We start from the raw sequence: 18931 nt of genomic DNA on the forward strand, positions 1-18931 counted from the left end.
ACAAATGTAAAGGATTATTCATATCCATGATAATCCATGTATAGGCCTACCATTGCTGATGTGTGCATCTAATTTACATGTTTAATCAATGATAGAGGAATGATTGACCTTGCTGGAGGGTCAGAGAGCAACAACAAAAATGTTTTTACTAGAATGGAATACAACTCAATGAAATGAGGGAGGCAGCTGAAATTGGCTTAACCCTGTGTGCACCAATACGTAATGTAGGCCTAAACAATTAACAGGTTAACCAAGTCAAATAATAGGTAAACTCCCAACATGGAATGCATCATGTAATGCTTTCAAGTAGGCCTACATGAACAAAATGTGATACAGGTCTTATTGGGCCACATTGAGTATAATTATCTTAGTGCTGCACCTGCTGACCTCGAGGGTGGGTGACAATGGGCGCACATCTCTACGGGCTAGAATGTAACACACAAGGCACAATAGCAAACAGACGTATGGCATAGAGAGCTTAGAAGAGGATGGAAACTATGTAGTGTACTTACAACAAGCACGGAGGTCCTGACAACCTCAGAGACACTTTGCCTTAGTTCAGCCGCAGTGCCAGGTTTACTTAGTCCCCTTGTAAATTTCCTGGTCTCCGGATGTACTGGAACTGACATTGTCGAGTCCTGCCTTTCATCAATTTCTTTAGGAATTTATAAAACGTCAAAGAAGAAGAGTAAAAACTGAATCATCAGCCGGCTTTCCCGTTTCTCCGTCTGCACAAGAGCGCACCTTGAGTTTAAAACTGGGTCATGTTGTGCTGGTTCCCTCTGCCTTTTTGATCTCATAATTTGCAACAATTACTCGTGGAAGTTGTATTGTATTATTCCGCAGCTGTTACATTCCCCCGCTGAGTTGTTGTTGTCATAATAAACCATTCTTCCGCGCGTTCACCGTCTCATTACGCCTGTCCCTCGTCGGTCTCGTTGTGGTCCGTATACATGCGACGCCAGCCAGAAAGCGTAATCTGCGTGCGTCGTTCCACCACGCTTCTCCACTCCTCCCTTCTCCAGTGATTTACAAAGGCCTGCCCAGTTCAGTTTCTATTTGAGCAGGCTATGAACGTACTGTAATCATTGTTACAATAATATTCATCGGGGGAAAAAACAGTTTTTTATCGGCATGTAACGTGGAAAGTAGAGAAGATACAATGCCATGTCTGTCACCATAGTGGAAATAATTGTTCAATTAATGTAGAATAACTATTTAAACGTGCATAATTTAAATACAGTAAAGTACTTCACACAACATTCTCAATTGGATGGTAAAAACCTAATGAGAATGACCAAGTTTGTTTTTAGTAGGACGACGTAGAATTCTTTCATCAGATTAAAATTATGCAATAACTTCGGGCCAGTATTGACTAGCACAATGGCACAGGTCTTATGTTATTGAGCAATGATGCCATCTATGGGAATACAAGAAACAAAATGTCAATTCTCTTGTGCAGTGTACTTAGGTGAAAGTGGTTAAAAACATTCCATGGGCAATCACACCTCGGTTAGCTATTATGGATTAGCAAAAGAACCCACAATACAAATGTTCAAATTAGGTTTTTATTGCTTTCATTTCCAAAGCGCTCTCTGGTGTCTGGGAAAACACAGCATTCCCTCAATAAGGAAAACCAACGTTTTCACTCTGTGTCATAAGCATATATCCATTTAATTTAGACTTGTAAAGGTCTCTTTACATATGGGAGGCAGCCTAGTCCAACAAGGGCAATGGTGCTTGGAACTGAAAGTTTATATTTTGTTTCACACATATTCTTTAAAGCTTTCCATTACAGTTTCCTTCATAATACACAGATTATGAACATCTCACATTTCTCACACAATTGAGGGTGGAGTATAATAGTGTTCAGAACACCCTCTGAAGTATCCTTACAACAAAGCATAACAGGAATATTCACTTTACTTGAATAATGGCGTTAGTGGTGATGGTAACTACCCTGATAGCTTTATAAGTAGTTCTAGAGTTGTCGATGATACAACAAAATATTCTGATATCTTACTTATCACAAGGTCTCTCACTGTCCAGAGACATCTTATTAAAAGAAAAATGTAATTTAAAGTGACCTTTTTTTTTTTTTAACAACACATTTCAAGTCTCCTCACCACCAATGTAGTAAAATTGCATTAAAAGTGTAGGAAAATGGTAAAACTGTTTGGCAATAATTTTTTTAATTATTATTTTCCCCCATAAAATGAACAAGGAGACACAAATCTTGAGGATGCAGTGATATTCTAACCATCTATGAAAAAAACAAGTTTAAAAATGCAGAATCTCTGTATCAACATGTTCCCACCATAAAAACAATCCAATGACAGAATGTGAAACCAGAAGTACTGTAAGTGATTCAGCCCGTTAGAAAACAGTATAAAATGGCATCCTACAAAAAGAGTTTCAGAGCTGAGTAAAAATGCTGAAAATGCAGTCTCTGATGCAGTCTAAACCAGCGGACATGTCACCATTAAAGCATTAAAAAGCACCAAGATTGTGCATGGACACTGCTCAATGTACATATGTCCCAGATATGTGTAGAAAAGGAAATCAAGAGTGTCCAGAGAAGTGAAGTGAATGTGGCGCCAGAGGGGCTCTACTTCAGCTTGCTGCTTGGGGAGTCGTAGTGTGATGAGAGGCTAGATGTGGCCAGACCCTATGGGAGATTGTGGTAGGGAGAAGAGGCATGGAGACAGGGAGAGAGCCCTTGCTCTTTGGATCAGTACGGATGGGGCTCTTTCCGGCTCAGAATGCGGGTGCTGCTGGCAGAGACTGTGGCACTGCGAATGACCTCCATCCACCTGTATGGAGAGAAAAAGACAGAGGGTTTCACACTGCCCAGTAACATCTGTAAACAAACATACTATATACTGTACACACTACAGGATAGACAGAAGTGCACTGTACCTCTCAAATGTGTATTCACTCTCAGATCTGAAGTAGTAGACGTGGGATTTGAAATGCAGTTTGAAGACATAGTCCTTGTGGATGTTTTCAGACTCAGTGGGGATGGTGACAGAGTAGCCCAACAGGGGGAGACTGGCCAGAGGATAATCATCCTGGAGCGAGGGGAAAGGATCAAACGGTTAAGAATTCTGAACGTTATGAAGCTACTTACATCCAGTAACAAACCGTTAAAGCAATCTGAATTTCAAGGAGCTACTCACTTTCACTCAGTGGTGTAAAGTACTTAAGTAAAAATACTTTGAAGTACTACTTAAGTAGTTTTTTGGGTATCTGTACTTTACATTACCATTTTTATTTTTGACAACTTTTACTTCACTACATTCCTAAAGAAAATTATGTACTTTTTATCCATACATTTTCCCTGACACCCAAAATTATTTTGTTGTATCATCGACAACTCTAGAACTACTTATAAAGCTATCAGGGTAGTTACCATCACCACTAACGCCATTATTCAAGTAAAGTGAATATTCCTGTTATGCTTTGTTGTAAGGATATATTTTGAATGCTCAGCGGGACAGGAAAATGGTCTAATTCACACATCAAAAGAACATCCCTGGTCATCCCTACTGCCTCTGATCTGGAGGACTCACTAAACACACATGCTTTGTTCGTAAATGATGTCTGAGTGTTGGAGTGTGCCCCTGGCTATCCGTAAATGACAAAAACTAGAAAAATATGCCGTCTGGTTTCCTTAATATAAGCAATTTTAAATTATTTATACTTGTACTTTGATGCTTAAATATCTTTTTTTGCAATTACATTTACTTCTGATACTTAAGTATATTTAAAACCAAATACTTTTAGACTTTTACTCTTTTACTTTATTTTACTCATTTTCTATTAAGGTATCTTTACTTTTACTCAAGTATGACAATTGGGTACTTTTTCCACCACTGCTTATCACTACAAATACACTTGATAACACTATCACTTTCATGGCGCATTTTAAAATCAGGGAAAATGCCCCACGGCTACAGGTCACAGAACATGTGACAAAACATGAGTAACTAACTATAGCATTACTAACAATGGTTTCTTTCAGGTGGTGATTCTAATGGCTTCAGGGGAGCTGTGCTGAAAGTGAGAGCAGATCAACTGGCATGGGGATGTGTGTAACTCCCTTACATGGCACATGGATTTGAAATTCCACAGAGAGATGGTATATTCTTAAATTAATGGGATATTGTTAGATTGTAAACAATACTGCCATGTTGACGATCATGGATCATGAGCAGGAGGAGGGTAGGGGGTCGTCCCCAGCACACATTGCTGTGCGTCTGGCCTTCACAGACATACATGGATCATAAGGAGGGTGAGAGAGGAGAGTGTCTTCTTCCCCAGAACACATTGCTGTAGTTCTGGTACCATATGTATCAAGCGTCTCAGAGTGCTAACTTATAATTAATAAGATTACATGGACATGGAGGACCTGATCTTAGAGCAGCAATCCTACTCTGAGACGCTTCGTGAATACGGCCCATGGTCTACACTGAGAGTCAAACACGAGGAGTTGGTGCTAGCCCTCACCTGGTGGGTCTTGTAGAAGAACAGGCTGAAGTTGGTGAAGACCACCCAGAGCTTCTGCCAGCCATTGCTGTTCTTGAACTTCCTCAGCAGGTTTCCTGACAGCTGATTCTACAGTAGAACAACGATTTACAATCAGTGAACTTTGTTCATGTACTACATAGAAAAATGACATGACAAAAATAAAAATAAAACAAGTAGAGGGAATTTCAACAAACACTTACAGCACCTTCAGAACCTATTCACACCCCATCACCTGTTCCACATGTTTTTGTGTTACAGCCTGAATTTAAAATGGATTAAATAGACATTTTTAACACTGGCCTACACACAATACCCCATAATGTCAAAGTGGAATTATGTTTTTAGAAATGTATTAAATATGAAAAGCTGAAATGTCTTGAGTAAAGTATTCAAGCCTAAATAAATTCAATAAATAAGTTCAGGAGTAAAAATGTGCTTAACACATAATAAGTTGCATGGACTTAATTACTCTGTGTGCAATAATAGAGTTTAACATGATTTTTGAATGACTACCTCATCTCTGTACCGCACACATAAAAGTACGTAAGGTCCCTCAGTCGAGCAGTGAATTTCAAATACAGATTCAACCCCAAAAAACGGAGGTTTTTCAATACCTTGCAAAGGGTATATATTGGTAGATGGGTAAAAAAATTATAATGCAGACATTGAATATCCCTTTGAGAATGGTGAAGGTATTAATTACACTTTGGATGGTGTATCAATACACCCAGTCACTACAAAGATACAGGTGTCCTTCCTTACTCAGTTGCTGGAGAGGAAGGAAACCTCTCATGGATTTCACCATGAGGCCAATGGTAACTTTAAAACAGTTAGAGTTTATTGGCTGTGATAGGAGAAAACTGAGGATGGATCAACAACATTGTAGTTACTCCACAATACTAACCTAAATGACAGAGTGAAAAGAAGGAAGCCTGTACAGAATACAAATATTCCAATACATGCATCCTGTTTGCAACAAGGCAAACTGCAAGACATGTGGCAAAGAAATTCACTTTTTGTCCTGAATACAAAGCTTGGGGCAAATCCAACACAACACATCACTCAGTACCACTCTTCATATTTCCAAGCATGGTGGTGGCTACATCATGTTATGGGTATGCTTGTAATCGTTAAGGACTAGGGAGTTTTATAGGATAAAAACAAAAGGAATAGAGCTAAACGCAGACAAAATCCTAGAGGAAAACCTGGTTCAGTTTGCTTTCCAACAGACACTGGGAGACAAATTCACCTTTCAACAGGACAATAACCTAAAACACAAGGCCAAATATACACTGGAGTTGCTTACCAAGATTATGTTGAATATTCCTTTGTGGCCTAGTTGCAGTTTTGACTTAAATAGGCTTGAAACTTGCAAGACTTGAAAATGTCTGTTTAGCAATGATCAACAACCAACAAAGCTTGATGAATTGTTAAAAGAATAATGTGCAAATATTATACAATCCAAGTGTGCAAAGCTCTTAGCGACTTACCCAGAAAGACTCACATCTTTAAAATCGCTGCCAAAGGTGATTCTAACATGTATTGACTCAGGGGTGTGAATACTTACGTAAATGAAATATTTCTGTATTTCATTTTCAATACATTTGCATTCATTTCTAAAAACATGTTTTGACTGTCATTATGGGTTATTGTGTGTAGATGTGTGAGAAGAAAAAAAATAACAGAATGTGGAATAAGACAAGGGGTACGAATATTGTCTGAAGGCACTGTATGTTAGTGTGTAAGGAATAGTGTGTGCTGCACTGTAAGCTCTGAAAATAAACCCACTGTAATTAAGCCTGAGGCCTCTGTTCACTTCAGTGGTTTATCGGAGGTAAGTACAGCTATAAACAGACAGTGTCTATCATGGGGTCCATCCAGCAACAGTTTAAAGTCACTGAACTAACAGTGACCTCTATGGTCACTGTAAACAACTGCCATCTAGTGGCAACATAAAGCATTTACTGTAAACTGAGCCATCATTTTAGGCTACCACTAACTTATTTTAGTTCATCGTAGGTCTTTACAAGTGAAAAGTGTTACACAAAAGTGTTCAACTTTTCACCAACGACCTCAAAGAAGATACAAGGTGCTAGTATGTGACAGTATTGCTACAATGTGATGGGGAGGCCTCTCCTCTCTCCCTGGCTCTTTTACCTCTAGACTCCTGCAGGAATCACTAAAGGAGAGGCTGTGAACTCGATACCAGCAGATAAGAGAGAGAGGCACTGGTCCCTGGCCACTGCTGGGCCCCGAGGACCCCGAGAGGGAGGCCTCTGAGTCACTGACTGGACTAGGGTCCTCTACCACGGAGGACAGGCAGACGGACACACAGAAGAGACAGACAGAAAAGAGGGAGGGAGGGAGGAAAGGACAGAGACACAAAGACTGAGTAGGTGTAAACACACGCATGCACTGCAAGGGCTAAACACGGGGGGGGGGGACGACTAATGGCGAGTCCAGGCACGGCTCTGAAGGAGAGAAAAAAGGAGCGCAAAACCACAAAGGGACATCCACAGTAGAGATTAGATAAGAAAACCACACTGGAAGAGTTAGCCACAGAGGGCAAGATGAGAACAGTGTCCTTGCAGTGCACCCACCTCATGCTAAAGTCTGGTCTTGCTCTGGGCTCAGTATACAACATAACAGAGAAAATAAACAGCTTGTAAGATGCCGTCTCAGCTGCACTGAGTTGTGCTGTTCCAAGACTGAAAAACGTTGATGACATCCTGCTGAGTGTCCTATGTAGCGGTTCACAGAAGAGACAGTGCCAACAGCTTGGGGACAAAGCACTGAGGTAATCTAATATCTAAATGGCACAGGACAGAGAGAGAGGGTGGCACGGGAGGACATTGTCCCCAGGGGAGAGAAGCACATTCAATAAGGAGAGGAAACAGATACACACTCAGATACATAGTGAGAGAGAGAGAGATGGGGGGAGGGGAGGGGAGAGCAGGACAGGTTAGGACTGGTTGTGGTACCTCCACAGCTACGCTAAAGTCCACCATGGACACGCTGGTGTTCCTGTGCCAGCACACGTGCACCGTGGTGTTACCACGGTGAGGGGCCTGCCTCTCCAGGGAGGTGCGTGACGCCATCAGGTCGTCCTCAGACTCCGCCTCCGCACAGGAGTCCTCTGTTGTGGATTCTGGGAAATTCAGGAAGCGGTTAATTCCACATACACCCGGTGACAACGTGGGAAGACGGATCCTACTGTAAAACCTGATGAGATAAATAGTAACACAATACTTCATAGTGGCTAGGTTTGTAAATACATGCAGACAGGCTGTATGAAATCATTTGAAAAATAATTTCAATCAAGGCTTTATAAACCATCAATTTGAAGCATTGTATTTGAGCTATTCAAGCTCATTTCGGATGTACAGGTTGGCCCATTCTGCCTCTGAAGTTTCTAGAAGAGTACCAACTGTCTGTGCAATGAGGGAACAGTATGGGGAGAATTCAGCAATAATTCATTAACTCATGAGGTTGGATGATTCTCGATACATTACTAGTTTGTTCCATATGGCAGGCCCAGTGCCCATGCTCTAAAGTCTGTGTACTGCAGTATCAGTGTCAACTTACTGTTATCAGACAGACTTCTGGCCAGCAGGTCAGCTGTGTGGCCGTTGCTGGTCTCTGCCAAGTCAATGGCCATCTTAATGTCCTCCATCCACTTCTCCATCTCTGACAGGGAACTGGATGGGGGGTGGGGGGGAGGAGAAAGGAAGAGAGAAAGAGAGAGAGAGAGAGAAATGGACAGAAAAAGTAATGCATTTTTTTTCACCAGTGCTGGGCTTGACCTAATAAATATTTCATGCAGTTATTTTTATGACCAAGTGTGCTGTATAAATAATGAATGTGTCTTTGTGTTTATACAAATGTCTCATTGTCAACTGAGCTGCTGAGGGGACCGGTCGCCTGCCGATTCACCAACCACTGTATTCTGAATACCGACCACTTTATTCACACCACAGCAAACATGAAAACACACATCCCTGTACACATCCTGTTGTCTGGCATCTGTTGAACGACTACCCAATAGTCCAGCTCGTTGGGAGTCTGGACCACAGACTCACCTAGCTGCTACCACCACTGATTGACGCTGCCCAACCAGGGTGAAGGCGTGAGGCACACCCCACTCGTCCTCGCTCTCCCGGATCTGGGGACACACAGACAGTCAGTCAACACATGGGGCATGAGAGGAACAAATCTGCTTGTGGGAGAGGGACTGCGTGTGTGTGAGAGAGAGAGAGAGAGAAAAAGGGGGACAGGGAGAGAGCGACAGAGGGGGAATTAAAGAGAGACACAGATGGTAGGGGAGTTACTGTGGCACGGCACGCTAGTTTATTTACAGCAAGCAATTATAAACTTGTGACAGCTACTGTACTCTACTGCACTCCACGTCAGCGCACAAGAGGGGGGGTTAAGAAAAGGTGAAAGAAGAGAGTCAACTTACTGTCATGTCATGGAGAGGGAGCTGCCCGTGCACTTTGAACTGGTTGGTCGCAGTCATCCCCCGACTCGTATACAATAGGACATCATTGAACTGTCACCAGAGAACAGTGAAGGCAATCATTAACGGGTTATTAATAGCCACACCAACCTCATTTATTGACTTCACACAAAAAGAACACTGAACGATTGTCTGTGTCTCGGTGAATACATTGGCTCTGTTGGGCATACGCCTGTTGCAACAGCACTAGATAACATTCAAGCGTTTTCGAACATGAATCAGATGAGTCTTGGTCTCATTAGATGCCCTACAATAACGAATAGGGACACTGGCTCAAAAACAGTAAACAGCTGCGTAGAAAGACAAGGAAGCCGTCGTCTTTGAGGCATTTTGTACAGTCATTCATACCGAAGAGGTTAAACACGGGGCTCTACTTTCCATAGCCGTCTATCTTGTGAGATCACTCGACTGAATAATCTGTTTAATAACTCATTCAGGATGACATCTCAGATGCATCGCAGACATTACCAGGAAAAACATTCGTTGCTGGAGGCCTTTTCCAGACAGCTTGCTGAGACAGCCTAACCGGATGAACTCCTGAAAAACACCAATCACAACAAATTCCAGCACAACATCTCAGGGAAAGATAAAAACTGATAAAAACTAATTCATTTTTCAAACTGGCTACTCTCACATACAAAAAATTTTGATAATGGATTGCGTCCAAAATGGCACCCTATTCCTTACATAGTGCACTGCTTTTGCACTATATAGGGAATAGGGTGCCTTCAGGGACGCATCCAGATCTCTACTTGAACTCACCCGCCCTGGAGTGACTAGACTGTCGATACCAATCAAATCCTTCTTAAGCTCCAGAAGCTTCTGGAAGTTCTCCATCTTGATCATGCTGCCGTGGAGCTGGGCCACCACCTCTGACACGTCCGCCAGCGCGGCTACGGGAGAGGACACAGCAACGCTCAGTATGTGATGTCATAAACCTCAACGGCACCAGGGGGGGCTCTCTAAGCTAGCCCGGCCTCAGAGAGCCCCTGACGGCTACAGAACAGTAACAGTTACCTCTGCAGTCCCTGAAATCCACGTGTGTGGGGGGGTAGTGTTTGCAGAGGCGCTCCAGGATCTGCTTGTAATGCAAGAGGCGGTGCAGGGGCCTGAGGATGAACACGTTGAGGGGGATGTAGCACACCTTCTGCAGCTCAAAGTCCCGGACCAGCACCTCCAGCCGCCGGGAGCCCCGGCACGCCTTCTCCAGCTCCACCAGGGCCTCCGAGTGCTTCTGGAGGTGGGCGGTCAGCGGCTAGAATAGAGTAGGGTTGAGTAGAATAGATCTTTATTGGCCATTTGTGCGCACACACACACACACACACACACACACACACACACACACACACACACACACACACACACACACACACACACACACACACACACACACACACACACACACACACACACACACACACACACACACACACACACACACACACACACACACACACAAGGCTACAGGGAGCACAAGGTGAGCCGCAGAACAACGCCCCTGGAGCCAGGTACGACAGTTTGTACAAGTCAGCATACATTGGTCATGGTGCAGATACAAAGCCAATTTGATATAAAGTGCAAGAAAAAGCTGCCAATACCTTTAAGCCCTGTAGATTCTTCAGCATGACGTCACCGATGCGCTGGTAATCTCCTTTGATGTGGGCATTGGAGCGCCCTTCCCTATAAAAATAAATAAAACACTAGCAACTTCATTTCTCTGGAACAGTTTCATGCCAGGGTGTGTGCTGAGAGATTTCTGCTGTGGACAGCAGAGGAATTTGAAGCACTTAAAGACTCTTAAAGCCATATTTCATATTGATGTGAGCTCCAACACTCATGCAAGGAGATTTAAATGGCGCTCAAGTGAAACGGGTGTCGTTTGACTGCACCGCTGAAAACCGCAAGCAGGTGTCTACCTTGAGCATGAATTGCAGTTGACAGCCAGACATAGCACCATGCAGACTGACCTTTCTCCATGCTCGTTCATTCAAAATATCGACCAATACGTTATGGAGAGAGTGGTACAAGCCCAAAGAGGACATTTTGAATGTTATGCCTATTAGATACAACCCCTCTTCACTGACAAAACCCTCTACCAGATCTAAATCAAAGGTCAACAGTCAGCACAGGGCTAAAATAAGTCAACCCTACGTTACATTTGAATATGTAAAACGGAAAACAAGATAGCCAGCTACATGTATCTGTGCTCTGTATTCGGTCTGCTGATTTGCCTTTGGGGCTTTAGCCACGCCAGAGGTCGGCCATGTTTTGAGAGAAAACAGTCTTGTAGTAAGTCTGGACATGTGATGCTGATCACTACAGTATGAAGTCTGTAGCAGTGACAGTCTGCCAGCCAGGGCTCTCTGTGCCACCATGGGGGAGCTCTGATGTAAGGACCACATCATTAAGAGGAGCAGACAGTGGAAAAACCCACAGGCTAGGAGAAGTAGCTTGATGCAGTGCAACTGTTGCCATAGAAACCCCAGCTCCCCAGGTCATCCACGGGAGGAGGTGTGTCTCTGTGATGAGGCCTCCCAGACTGAATGTCAATACCGCTCATTAGACAAAGACTAGGCCCCAGGATCAATGAGCCCAATTCACAATGACAAACCCCAACTGTGTTCTTATTCTAAGGGGACCTTACACAAAACGAGGCTAAGTGCACTGACATTAAGAAAAATGACCTGAACAATAAAAGAGATGTATCATTGTGATGGATTATACACATCCAGTGAGGTACAAGGCCTTTCATGCAATCTCACCATAGAGCCAGTCTCTGCTCCACCTCTCTGAGGAAGCCGGACTGGAACTTGTACAGAGGGTCAAAGTTGGAGAAGATGGTGCTCTTCAGGGAGTCCGGTGCAGCTTCATCTTTACCCACCAAGTTCTGAAAAGACTGGGATGACACACACACACACACACACACACACACACACACACACACAGAGAGAGAGAGTTCTGCATTAGAGCACACTCTTTATTGTGCAAATCATGACATTCTCAATTGCCAGTAGCCAAAAGAGGACTTGCAATCTAATGAGGTGAAATGCAGTGTTTCTGGTGAATTAGGAGCCCATCTGCTTGGATTGCATTAGAATCTGCCTGATGTGCTGCTGCCAGAAGACCTCTGTGCTGTTGTTTAGCAACAATCACATTGGCCTCATGACTTCCACCAAATCCTTTAATGACCTGTAGATGAATGGAGGAATCGACCTGGAGATGAATGGAGGAAATGGAGGAATCAATAGCCCATCATTCCTGACAAGACCCAGGGGGAGTCTTTCATTAAAGGCTACCTGATCAGATTAAAAGGGAAGCTATAGCCTGATGTGATTTGGCGTGGTGGGGGGTGGTTTAGCTGGTGTGCGTCCCATATGACACCTTATTCCCAATATAGTGCACTATATATATATATATATATATATATATAAGCTTTTGGAGACTTACCAAGAAAGACTCACAGCTGTAATCACTGCCAAAGGGTATTCTAACATGTGGTTGAATACTTATCAAATTAAGATATATTCGTTTTTTTATCATCCATTCATTTAAAAATGTATATAAATTCTTCCACTTTGACATTAGAGTATTTTGTCTAGATCGTTGTCAATTAAATCCATTTTAATCCCACTTTGTAACAAAACAAAATGTGGATAAAGTCAAGGGGTGTGAATACTTTTGCATTACTTTTGACCAGAACACTATGGGCATATATATATATATATATATATATATATATATATATATATATATAATGATCAACAACCAATTTGACAGAGCTTGAAGAATTAAAAAAAAATAATAATGGCAAATATTGTACAATCCAGTCTCTTAGAGACTTACCCAGAAAGACTCACAGCTGTAATCACTGCCAAAGGTGATTCTAACATGTATTGATTCAGGGGGTTGGAATACTTATCGAATTAAGATATATTCGTTTTTTTATCATCCATTCATTTAAAAATATATATAAATTCTTCCACTTTGACTGGGGTGTGAATACTTATGTAAATTAGATATTTCTGTATTTTATTTTCAATACGTGTACAAAATGTCTAAAACATGTTTTCACTTTTTCATTTTGGGGTATTGTGTGTAGATGGATGTGAAAAAATAATTTAATCCATTTTGAATTCAGGGTGTAACAACAAAACGGGGAATAAGTCAAGGGGCATGCATACTTTTTGAAGGCAGTGTATATTTGGCCTTCAATTTTAGGTAATTGTCCTGCTGAAAGGTGAATTTGTCTCCCATTGTCTGTTGGAAAGCAGACAACCAGGTTTGCGCCTGTGCTTAGCTCCATTTCATTTATTTTTATCCCAAAAAACGACCTAGTCCTTGCCTATGATAAGCATACCCATAACATGATGCAGCCACCACCATGCTTGAAAATATGAAGAGTGGTACACAGTGATGTGTTGTGTTGGCCTCAAACATAATGCACAAAAAGTCAATTTATATGGCACAGGATTCATGATTTGGAATATTTTTTATTATGTACAGGCTTCCTTCTTTTCACTGTCATTTATGTTAATATTGTGGAGTAACTACAATGTTGTTGATCCATCCTCAGTTTTCTGCTTTAAAGTCACCATTGGCCTCATGGTGAAATACCCGAGTGGTTTCCTTTCTCTCCGGCAACTACGTTAGGAAGGACGCCTGTATCTTTGTGGTGACTGGGTATATTGATACACCATCCAAAGTGTAATTAATAACTTCACTACGCTCAAAAGGATATTCAACGTCAGATTGTTTTAATTTTTTACCCATCTACCAATAGGTGGCCTTCTTTGTGAGACATTGGAAAACATCCCTGGTTTTTGTGGTTTTGTGCATAGGCCAGTGACACAAAATCTCAATTTAATACATTTTAAAATCAGGCTGTAAGACAACAAAATGTGGAAAAAGTCAAGCGGTGTGAATACTGTATGAAGACAGTGTAGACAGGAGAGGAGCAGGGTTTAGAGGAGGTAAAGCAGGGTGCTGCTGAAAGGTCTTGGGAAGCAGACAGCAGGCAGCAGATGTTTCTCAGATGACTTAACAACACCAGCCAATGGGGGAGGGTGGAAAGGGGGAGGAAAAAAAACTAGAAAGAATGAGAACGAGAGAGAAGAGAGAGACAAAGAGTGACCGAAAGAGAAAGAGCAGCCAAGACAAATGTTTATGAGAAGTGTAAAAGGCTTCTCTAAACATCAGAGAAGACAAGAAGCGGCGGCGGCCCAAATAAACAGCGAGAGAAGAGAGTGGTTCTGCAGTCTCTGTTTCCACATCTGTGAACGCTACTACAACCAGATGATGTTCACAGGGTGAATACTGACTGCTACATACAGCACAACTAAAACACTTGCCGCCCAACCCCCCCCCCTTCCCCAAAAGACGTGTAAATATTGGACTATAAATTGTTGCTGTATTATACTCATGCTAAAACGTTTATTTTATTCCACAGAGCCATTTACTTTATGTTCATATCCTTATCTTTTATCATTTCGTATTGCTGTTTCATTGCGGAGAAGGAACTTGCAAGTAACCATTTCGTTGGATGGTGTATACCATTTTATACCATCGTTGGATGGTGTATCCCGTGCATACGACTAATAAAACGTGACACCTACACTCACAGCCTCCTCCTTCACTGATTGCAATACGCTGGAAGGAGATGTGCCTTTCTTTTAATATCCTGTTTTCTTTTGCGTCTCCCTTGAGAGACAAACAAAAAGGCGTCCATGTGTTTGTCTGTACAGAGGTGGTGGGAGCCAAAAGGAAATTACTAAAATAGGTTGTCAGCCCAAAGTTAAGCAGGGACATTCAAGGCCATGGATCTCATTGCACTGTATATTCACAGCCTTGGGTGAGATAAACAGATGAATACATTTCATAGCATTCTCAGAGTATTTTCCCCACCTGCCAAAAAAACATCTCCCACCCCCACCACCACTGCATGGATCCCTGTGTGTTTGCCATATGCTCTTTTGTAAAGCAGCTAGCCGGAATAATCAATGTTTTCTGCCCAGAGGACAGCATGGGAGAAAATAAACAAAAGATCAGTGTTGAGTCCCTGAGAGAGCGGATGAATCTATCTGGTGATGGACCTTACCACAGTCACGACCTCCAGGTCCTTCAGATAGGTCCTCTCTGTGGTCAGCAGCTCCTTGGCAATAAAGTAGGCCTTGTCGGTGGGGAATCTCTGTGAAAGGAAGAGGACAGAGTGTTTAACTGAGCAGAGACAACACGGTAAGCTGTAGACTGTCTTGGGTAATTTTCTTCACATTTGGTGTCATCAATTCCAGTGTTAAGACATGTAGCCCAGTTATGGCACATCACATTTTGTACAGTGTTCACAGCACTGGTCCCTGTGGGTAGTTATTTAGGCCAGGTAATCTGGGTCCTCGGCTATTTTAGGTACTATGTGACTGTAGCCTCTTTGAAGCTGGTTATGCTAACTGGAGATTTAAAACCACAATGACGTCCACACAGCAACTGACAACAATCCCTCTCTAGTTCTAATCCTTTAACAGGGGCCCTCTCTGGACCACAAACCTTCCTCCGAACCTCGTCTTCATCGTCGGTGCGCACGCTTCCGGCATCGTTGAGCAGGGGGCTGGTAAGGGGGGAGGGCTGCCGACCGTCCGGACTGTGACCACAGAGCTCGACCGGCTTCTGACCGTTGACCATGCCCTGGGAGTTACCGGAGGAGGCGGAGAGATGAGGGCTGTTGGACACCACTCCTGCTGTAGCGAAGGAGAGGGGGGATGAGAAATGAGAAAGAGTTAGAGGTGAACAAGTTCAATTACAGCCATATACATCTTATAGTATTGTCCCAGGGATAATAATGAGAGCTAAAATGGGGGATGTGCCTTGCCTGTAGCTAGTTACTGTAGCTAGTTACTGTAGCTACTTGCATCCAGACAAGAGTCACCCATGACTCACTCTGCTGCCCAGACAGCTCTAGTGCTCTTCTCTCTCTGTAATGTCTGCCATTTCAGCATGATACCGTCAGGATTACGCTGCTGTTGGGTTGAATACAGTATTATGAATGACTGGAATCGCTTACCTAAATCAACTACACTGCCACTAGGATGTTCACTAGGGACACTTGATTGCATACTTGCCCACTACCGTCTCCTGTCCTCTGATAGCACCACGTTGGCATGGACAGAACAATGATTAAACCAGCAACATCTCTGGTGAACACCTTACAGACGCCACGATACTACATTCTACGATGGAGGGGACAGCTGTGACAACAAGCACCACGGGAATACCAAACACGGACTACATAAACACAGCCACGAGACACACACAAATGAGTGTATATAAAAAAAAACACACTATAAACACACACGTACATTTAACAGAGCTATGCTACATCTACGACAGCACAGGAGGATGGGACTAGCATCTAAAAACGGTCACGAGACAATGTCGGGGGGGATGGGGGGGGGGGGTGATCTTTATAAAAGAAGATTCCGGAGTCCCACTTCATAAAGGTCAACTTTATTGACACTAGTGCACAACCGTATACAAGGTTAAAAAGTGTAGAAAGTCTCCCCGGGAAAGAGAAGAGCCGGTAAAAATCAGTATCAGAGCCCAGTGAGTGTCGAAGCAACATCAACACGAGACCGTAGCAAACAGTGTGTGACGGAAGTGAGTAAGAGAGCGAGTGAGTGAGAGAAAGAGGGAAAGAGAAACAAGTCAAGTTGGAATTTACAACAAGCATATTCTGGGACCTGTCTAATAGTACCTGTAGGTGTCACAGTGCACAAAGCGCTTCCCAGAATAATCTCTCTATTGCAGTATTACTACGGATACCACTTTATTAATACTTCATTAAGACAGTCAGTTGCTTTAGAGGGAGCATACCGATTGTACACTCAAGCTATATTATACAAATCAATTGTGTCAATCGTAGGAGCAGCACAATCTGCAGAAGAAGCATTTTGTGTCCACTCGTTGTAAAATTGAACTTAAAAATCGAAGTTTAATGGGTGAGCAGTAATCATCGTAACGTAATGCACATTGTCGTAACGTAATGCACATTGTCGTAACGTAATGCACATTGTCGTAACGTAATGCACATTGTCGTCTCAGATGGATCAAATTATACTTTGCTGCTGAAAGTGCTACTGGCTTGTCTGGTGTGAGTGATATCTGCCTGGTGAAATGTTACAGTAGGTAGGAGTGAGAGAGTGAGGTGAGGGTACATACATCGTGAAACAGCCAGGGCAAGAAAGCATCAACATCATGCCTGAGCCCTGGGTTAGCTTCTTGGACATGCAATGGAGCCAAGCGCGGCTGAGACTAGCACACACGCAAGCCTGGCCTATAGAGCCATGAGTTGAAGCCTGGCACACAATATATTACTATAGAGTAGGTGTAGTGAGTGCGTTGGTGTCGTATACAAATCATGACCCGAAATATCAGCCGTGTGCAACAGCCCAACGCCACAGAGCCATAAGACAGTGCTTGGTGTACCTGACAGGGTTCTCCTTGCCTGCAGTGATCCAGTGACCAGCACTACTCTCATACTGTTCCCTCTCACACTTAACCTGGAAGTCATCAATGAATCGGGTAAAAACATTGTGTTATTATTTACAGTTTATATTCATTTTGGACCATGTTAATAAATAGGACCAATATCATAAAACGGCACAATAGATAATAAATAGTACGTACACATGGAAGAAGTCCAAGCTAAAAGCGTCTCAAAGATCCTAGACTAGCAGAAGCCCGCGGCATTGATGGATGAGCTGAGAGACTTTGAGACGCTGCCCTTAAATTGCCTTTCAGACACATAACATACAGCACATACTGAAACCTGCCTCCATGTTCCCCGCTTATTCCCTGGTTCCTGTCATTTCTCAAGTCCCCAGTCCTACATTCTAGTCCTCTGTACTCTCTGCTGACAGTTACCGGGACCACTGCAGTAAAGGAGACCCGGTTTAACCCCTTTTCTCTTCACACAGTCAGTTACAGAACAGCAAAAACATCAGGACAGTACAGGAACAGGTTGACATGCGTCCAGAGCTGGGAAATAGAGACAAGGTGAGATTTAACCCCTTAAGTGTTGCATGCTGACAGAACAGAACAGTGTTTCAAATTGGACAAGGAAATTCGAAAAAAACAAAAAAACAAAAAAACATTGTGATATAAGGTCAATAAATCCTTAATCAAAATTATACACTGCAAACAAATGACAAGGAGAATGAAGCAAAAGAACGAAAGAAAGAAAAAAAATCGGGGACAGCAAGAAAACAAATAAACACAAAAGTGCAGAGTAATTTTGTTAGGGAAAAATGGCTACCTTTGCAATGCTGGGGGAAAAGAACAAATCAGTGAGATAAGTATACCCCTGGAGTTCGCTGAACAATAGAGAATGAACGCTTACAAGAGATGTTTAGGTAGACAAGGAGAAGAAGAGATGCCAACAGTGGGCATCAGAGCCATATTATACCACCGACACCTGAGGTCTCTCTCACACACACACACTCTCTTAGGTCTAATAAAACATGCCTAAAACCACAGACAAATGCTTTTCTGGACAACTAGTACTAGCACTGTCCAGTAGTACTAACTGGGTGTAGATATCTGCTGGTATGTCAAGTCTTTAAAATAACGTTCCTTCGTTAAAACGGATGTTCCCCAGAACAAACTACGTCTATGAAAAATTATTGTGGCTCTGTTTGCAGAGATATATATATATATATATATATATATATATATATATATATATATATATATATATATATAAATAAAACACCAGTCAACAGTAGTTGGCTGAATTTCAATCCATTGAGCCATTTGTACAGAACACAGGGTTACTGTAAACATAATGAATATGAAATGAGGAGTTGGGACGTGCTGCAGGCGAACTGGAAGCTTTCTCAG

General features: G+C 42.6%; 2 protein-coding genes across 12 annotated transcripts in view; both read right to left on the reverse strand.

The window, feature by feature from the left end:
• LOC106586262 (dedicator of cytokinesis protein 9) overlaps positions 1–979 on the reverse strand; it is a 122673-nt gene extending 121694 nt beyond the window's left edge. For 3 of the 7 annotated variants that reach the window (XM_082968939.1, XM_082968938.1, XM_082968940.1), the window contains exon 1: positions 513–978. In XM_082968939.1, coding sequence (XP_082825065.1) covers positions 513–629 — 117 coding nt within the window. In that variant the 5' untranslated portion in view covers positions 630–978. Of the gene's footprint in view, positions 1–512 lie in introns of all 7 variants that reach the window. The other 4 variants (XM_082968937.1, XM_082968935.1, XM_014173354.3 and 1 more) reach the window with 2 other exon arrangements.
• Positions 980–1554: 575 nt separating this feature from the next.
• LOC106586263 (FERM, ARHGEF and pleckstrin domain-containing protein 1) overlaps positions 1555–18931 on the reverse strand; it is a 73384-nt gene continuing 56007 nt past the window's right edge. For 2 of the 5 annotated variants that reach the window (XM_082968941.1, XM_014173362.3), the window contains exons 14-27: positions 15584–15774; positions 15141–15230; positions 11809–11942; positions 10645–10726; positions 10064–10301; positions 9809–9939; positions 9515–9583; positions 8990–9079; positions 8610–8692; positions 8116–8228; positions 7512–7678; positions 4510–4617; positions 2920–3071; positions 1555–2813 (exon numbers count right to left, since the gene is read on the reverse strand). In XM_082968941.1, the coding sequence (XP_082825067.1) occupies positions 2732–2813; positions 2920–3071; positions 4510–4617; positions 7512–7678; positions 8116–8228; positions 8610–8692; positions 8990–9079; positions 9515–9583; positions 9809–9939; positions 10064–10301; positions 10645–10726; positions 11809–11942; positions 15141–15230; positions 15584–15774 (1730 nt within the window). In that variant the 3' untranslated portion in view covers positions 1555–2731. The remainder of the gene's footprint in view (positions 2814–2919; positions 3072–4509; positions 4618–7511; positions 7679–8115; positions 8229–8609; positions 8693–8989; positions 9080–9514; positions 9584–9808; positions 9940–10063; positions 10302–10644; positions 10727–11808; positions 11943–15140; positions 15231–15583; positions 15775–18931) is intronic. The other 3 variants (XM_082968942.1, XM_014173363.3, XM_045707766.2) reach the window with 3 other exon arrangements.

Source organism: Salmo salar, chromosome 25, assembly GCF_965601325.2.
Source record: "Salmo salar chromosome 25, fSalSal1, whole genome shotgun sequence".
Taxonomy (NCBI): Eukaryota; Metazoa; Chordata; class Actinopteri; order Salmoniformes; family Salmonidae; genus Salmo; species Salmo salar.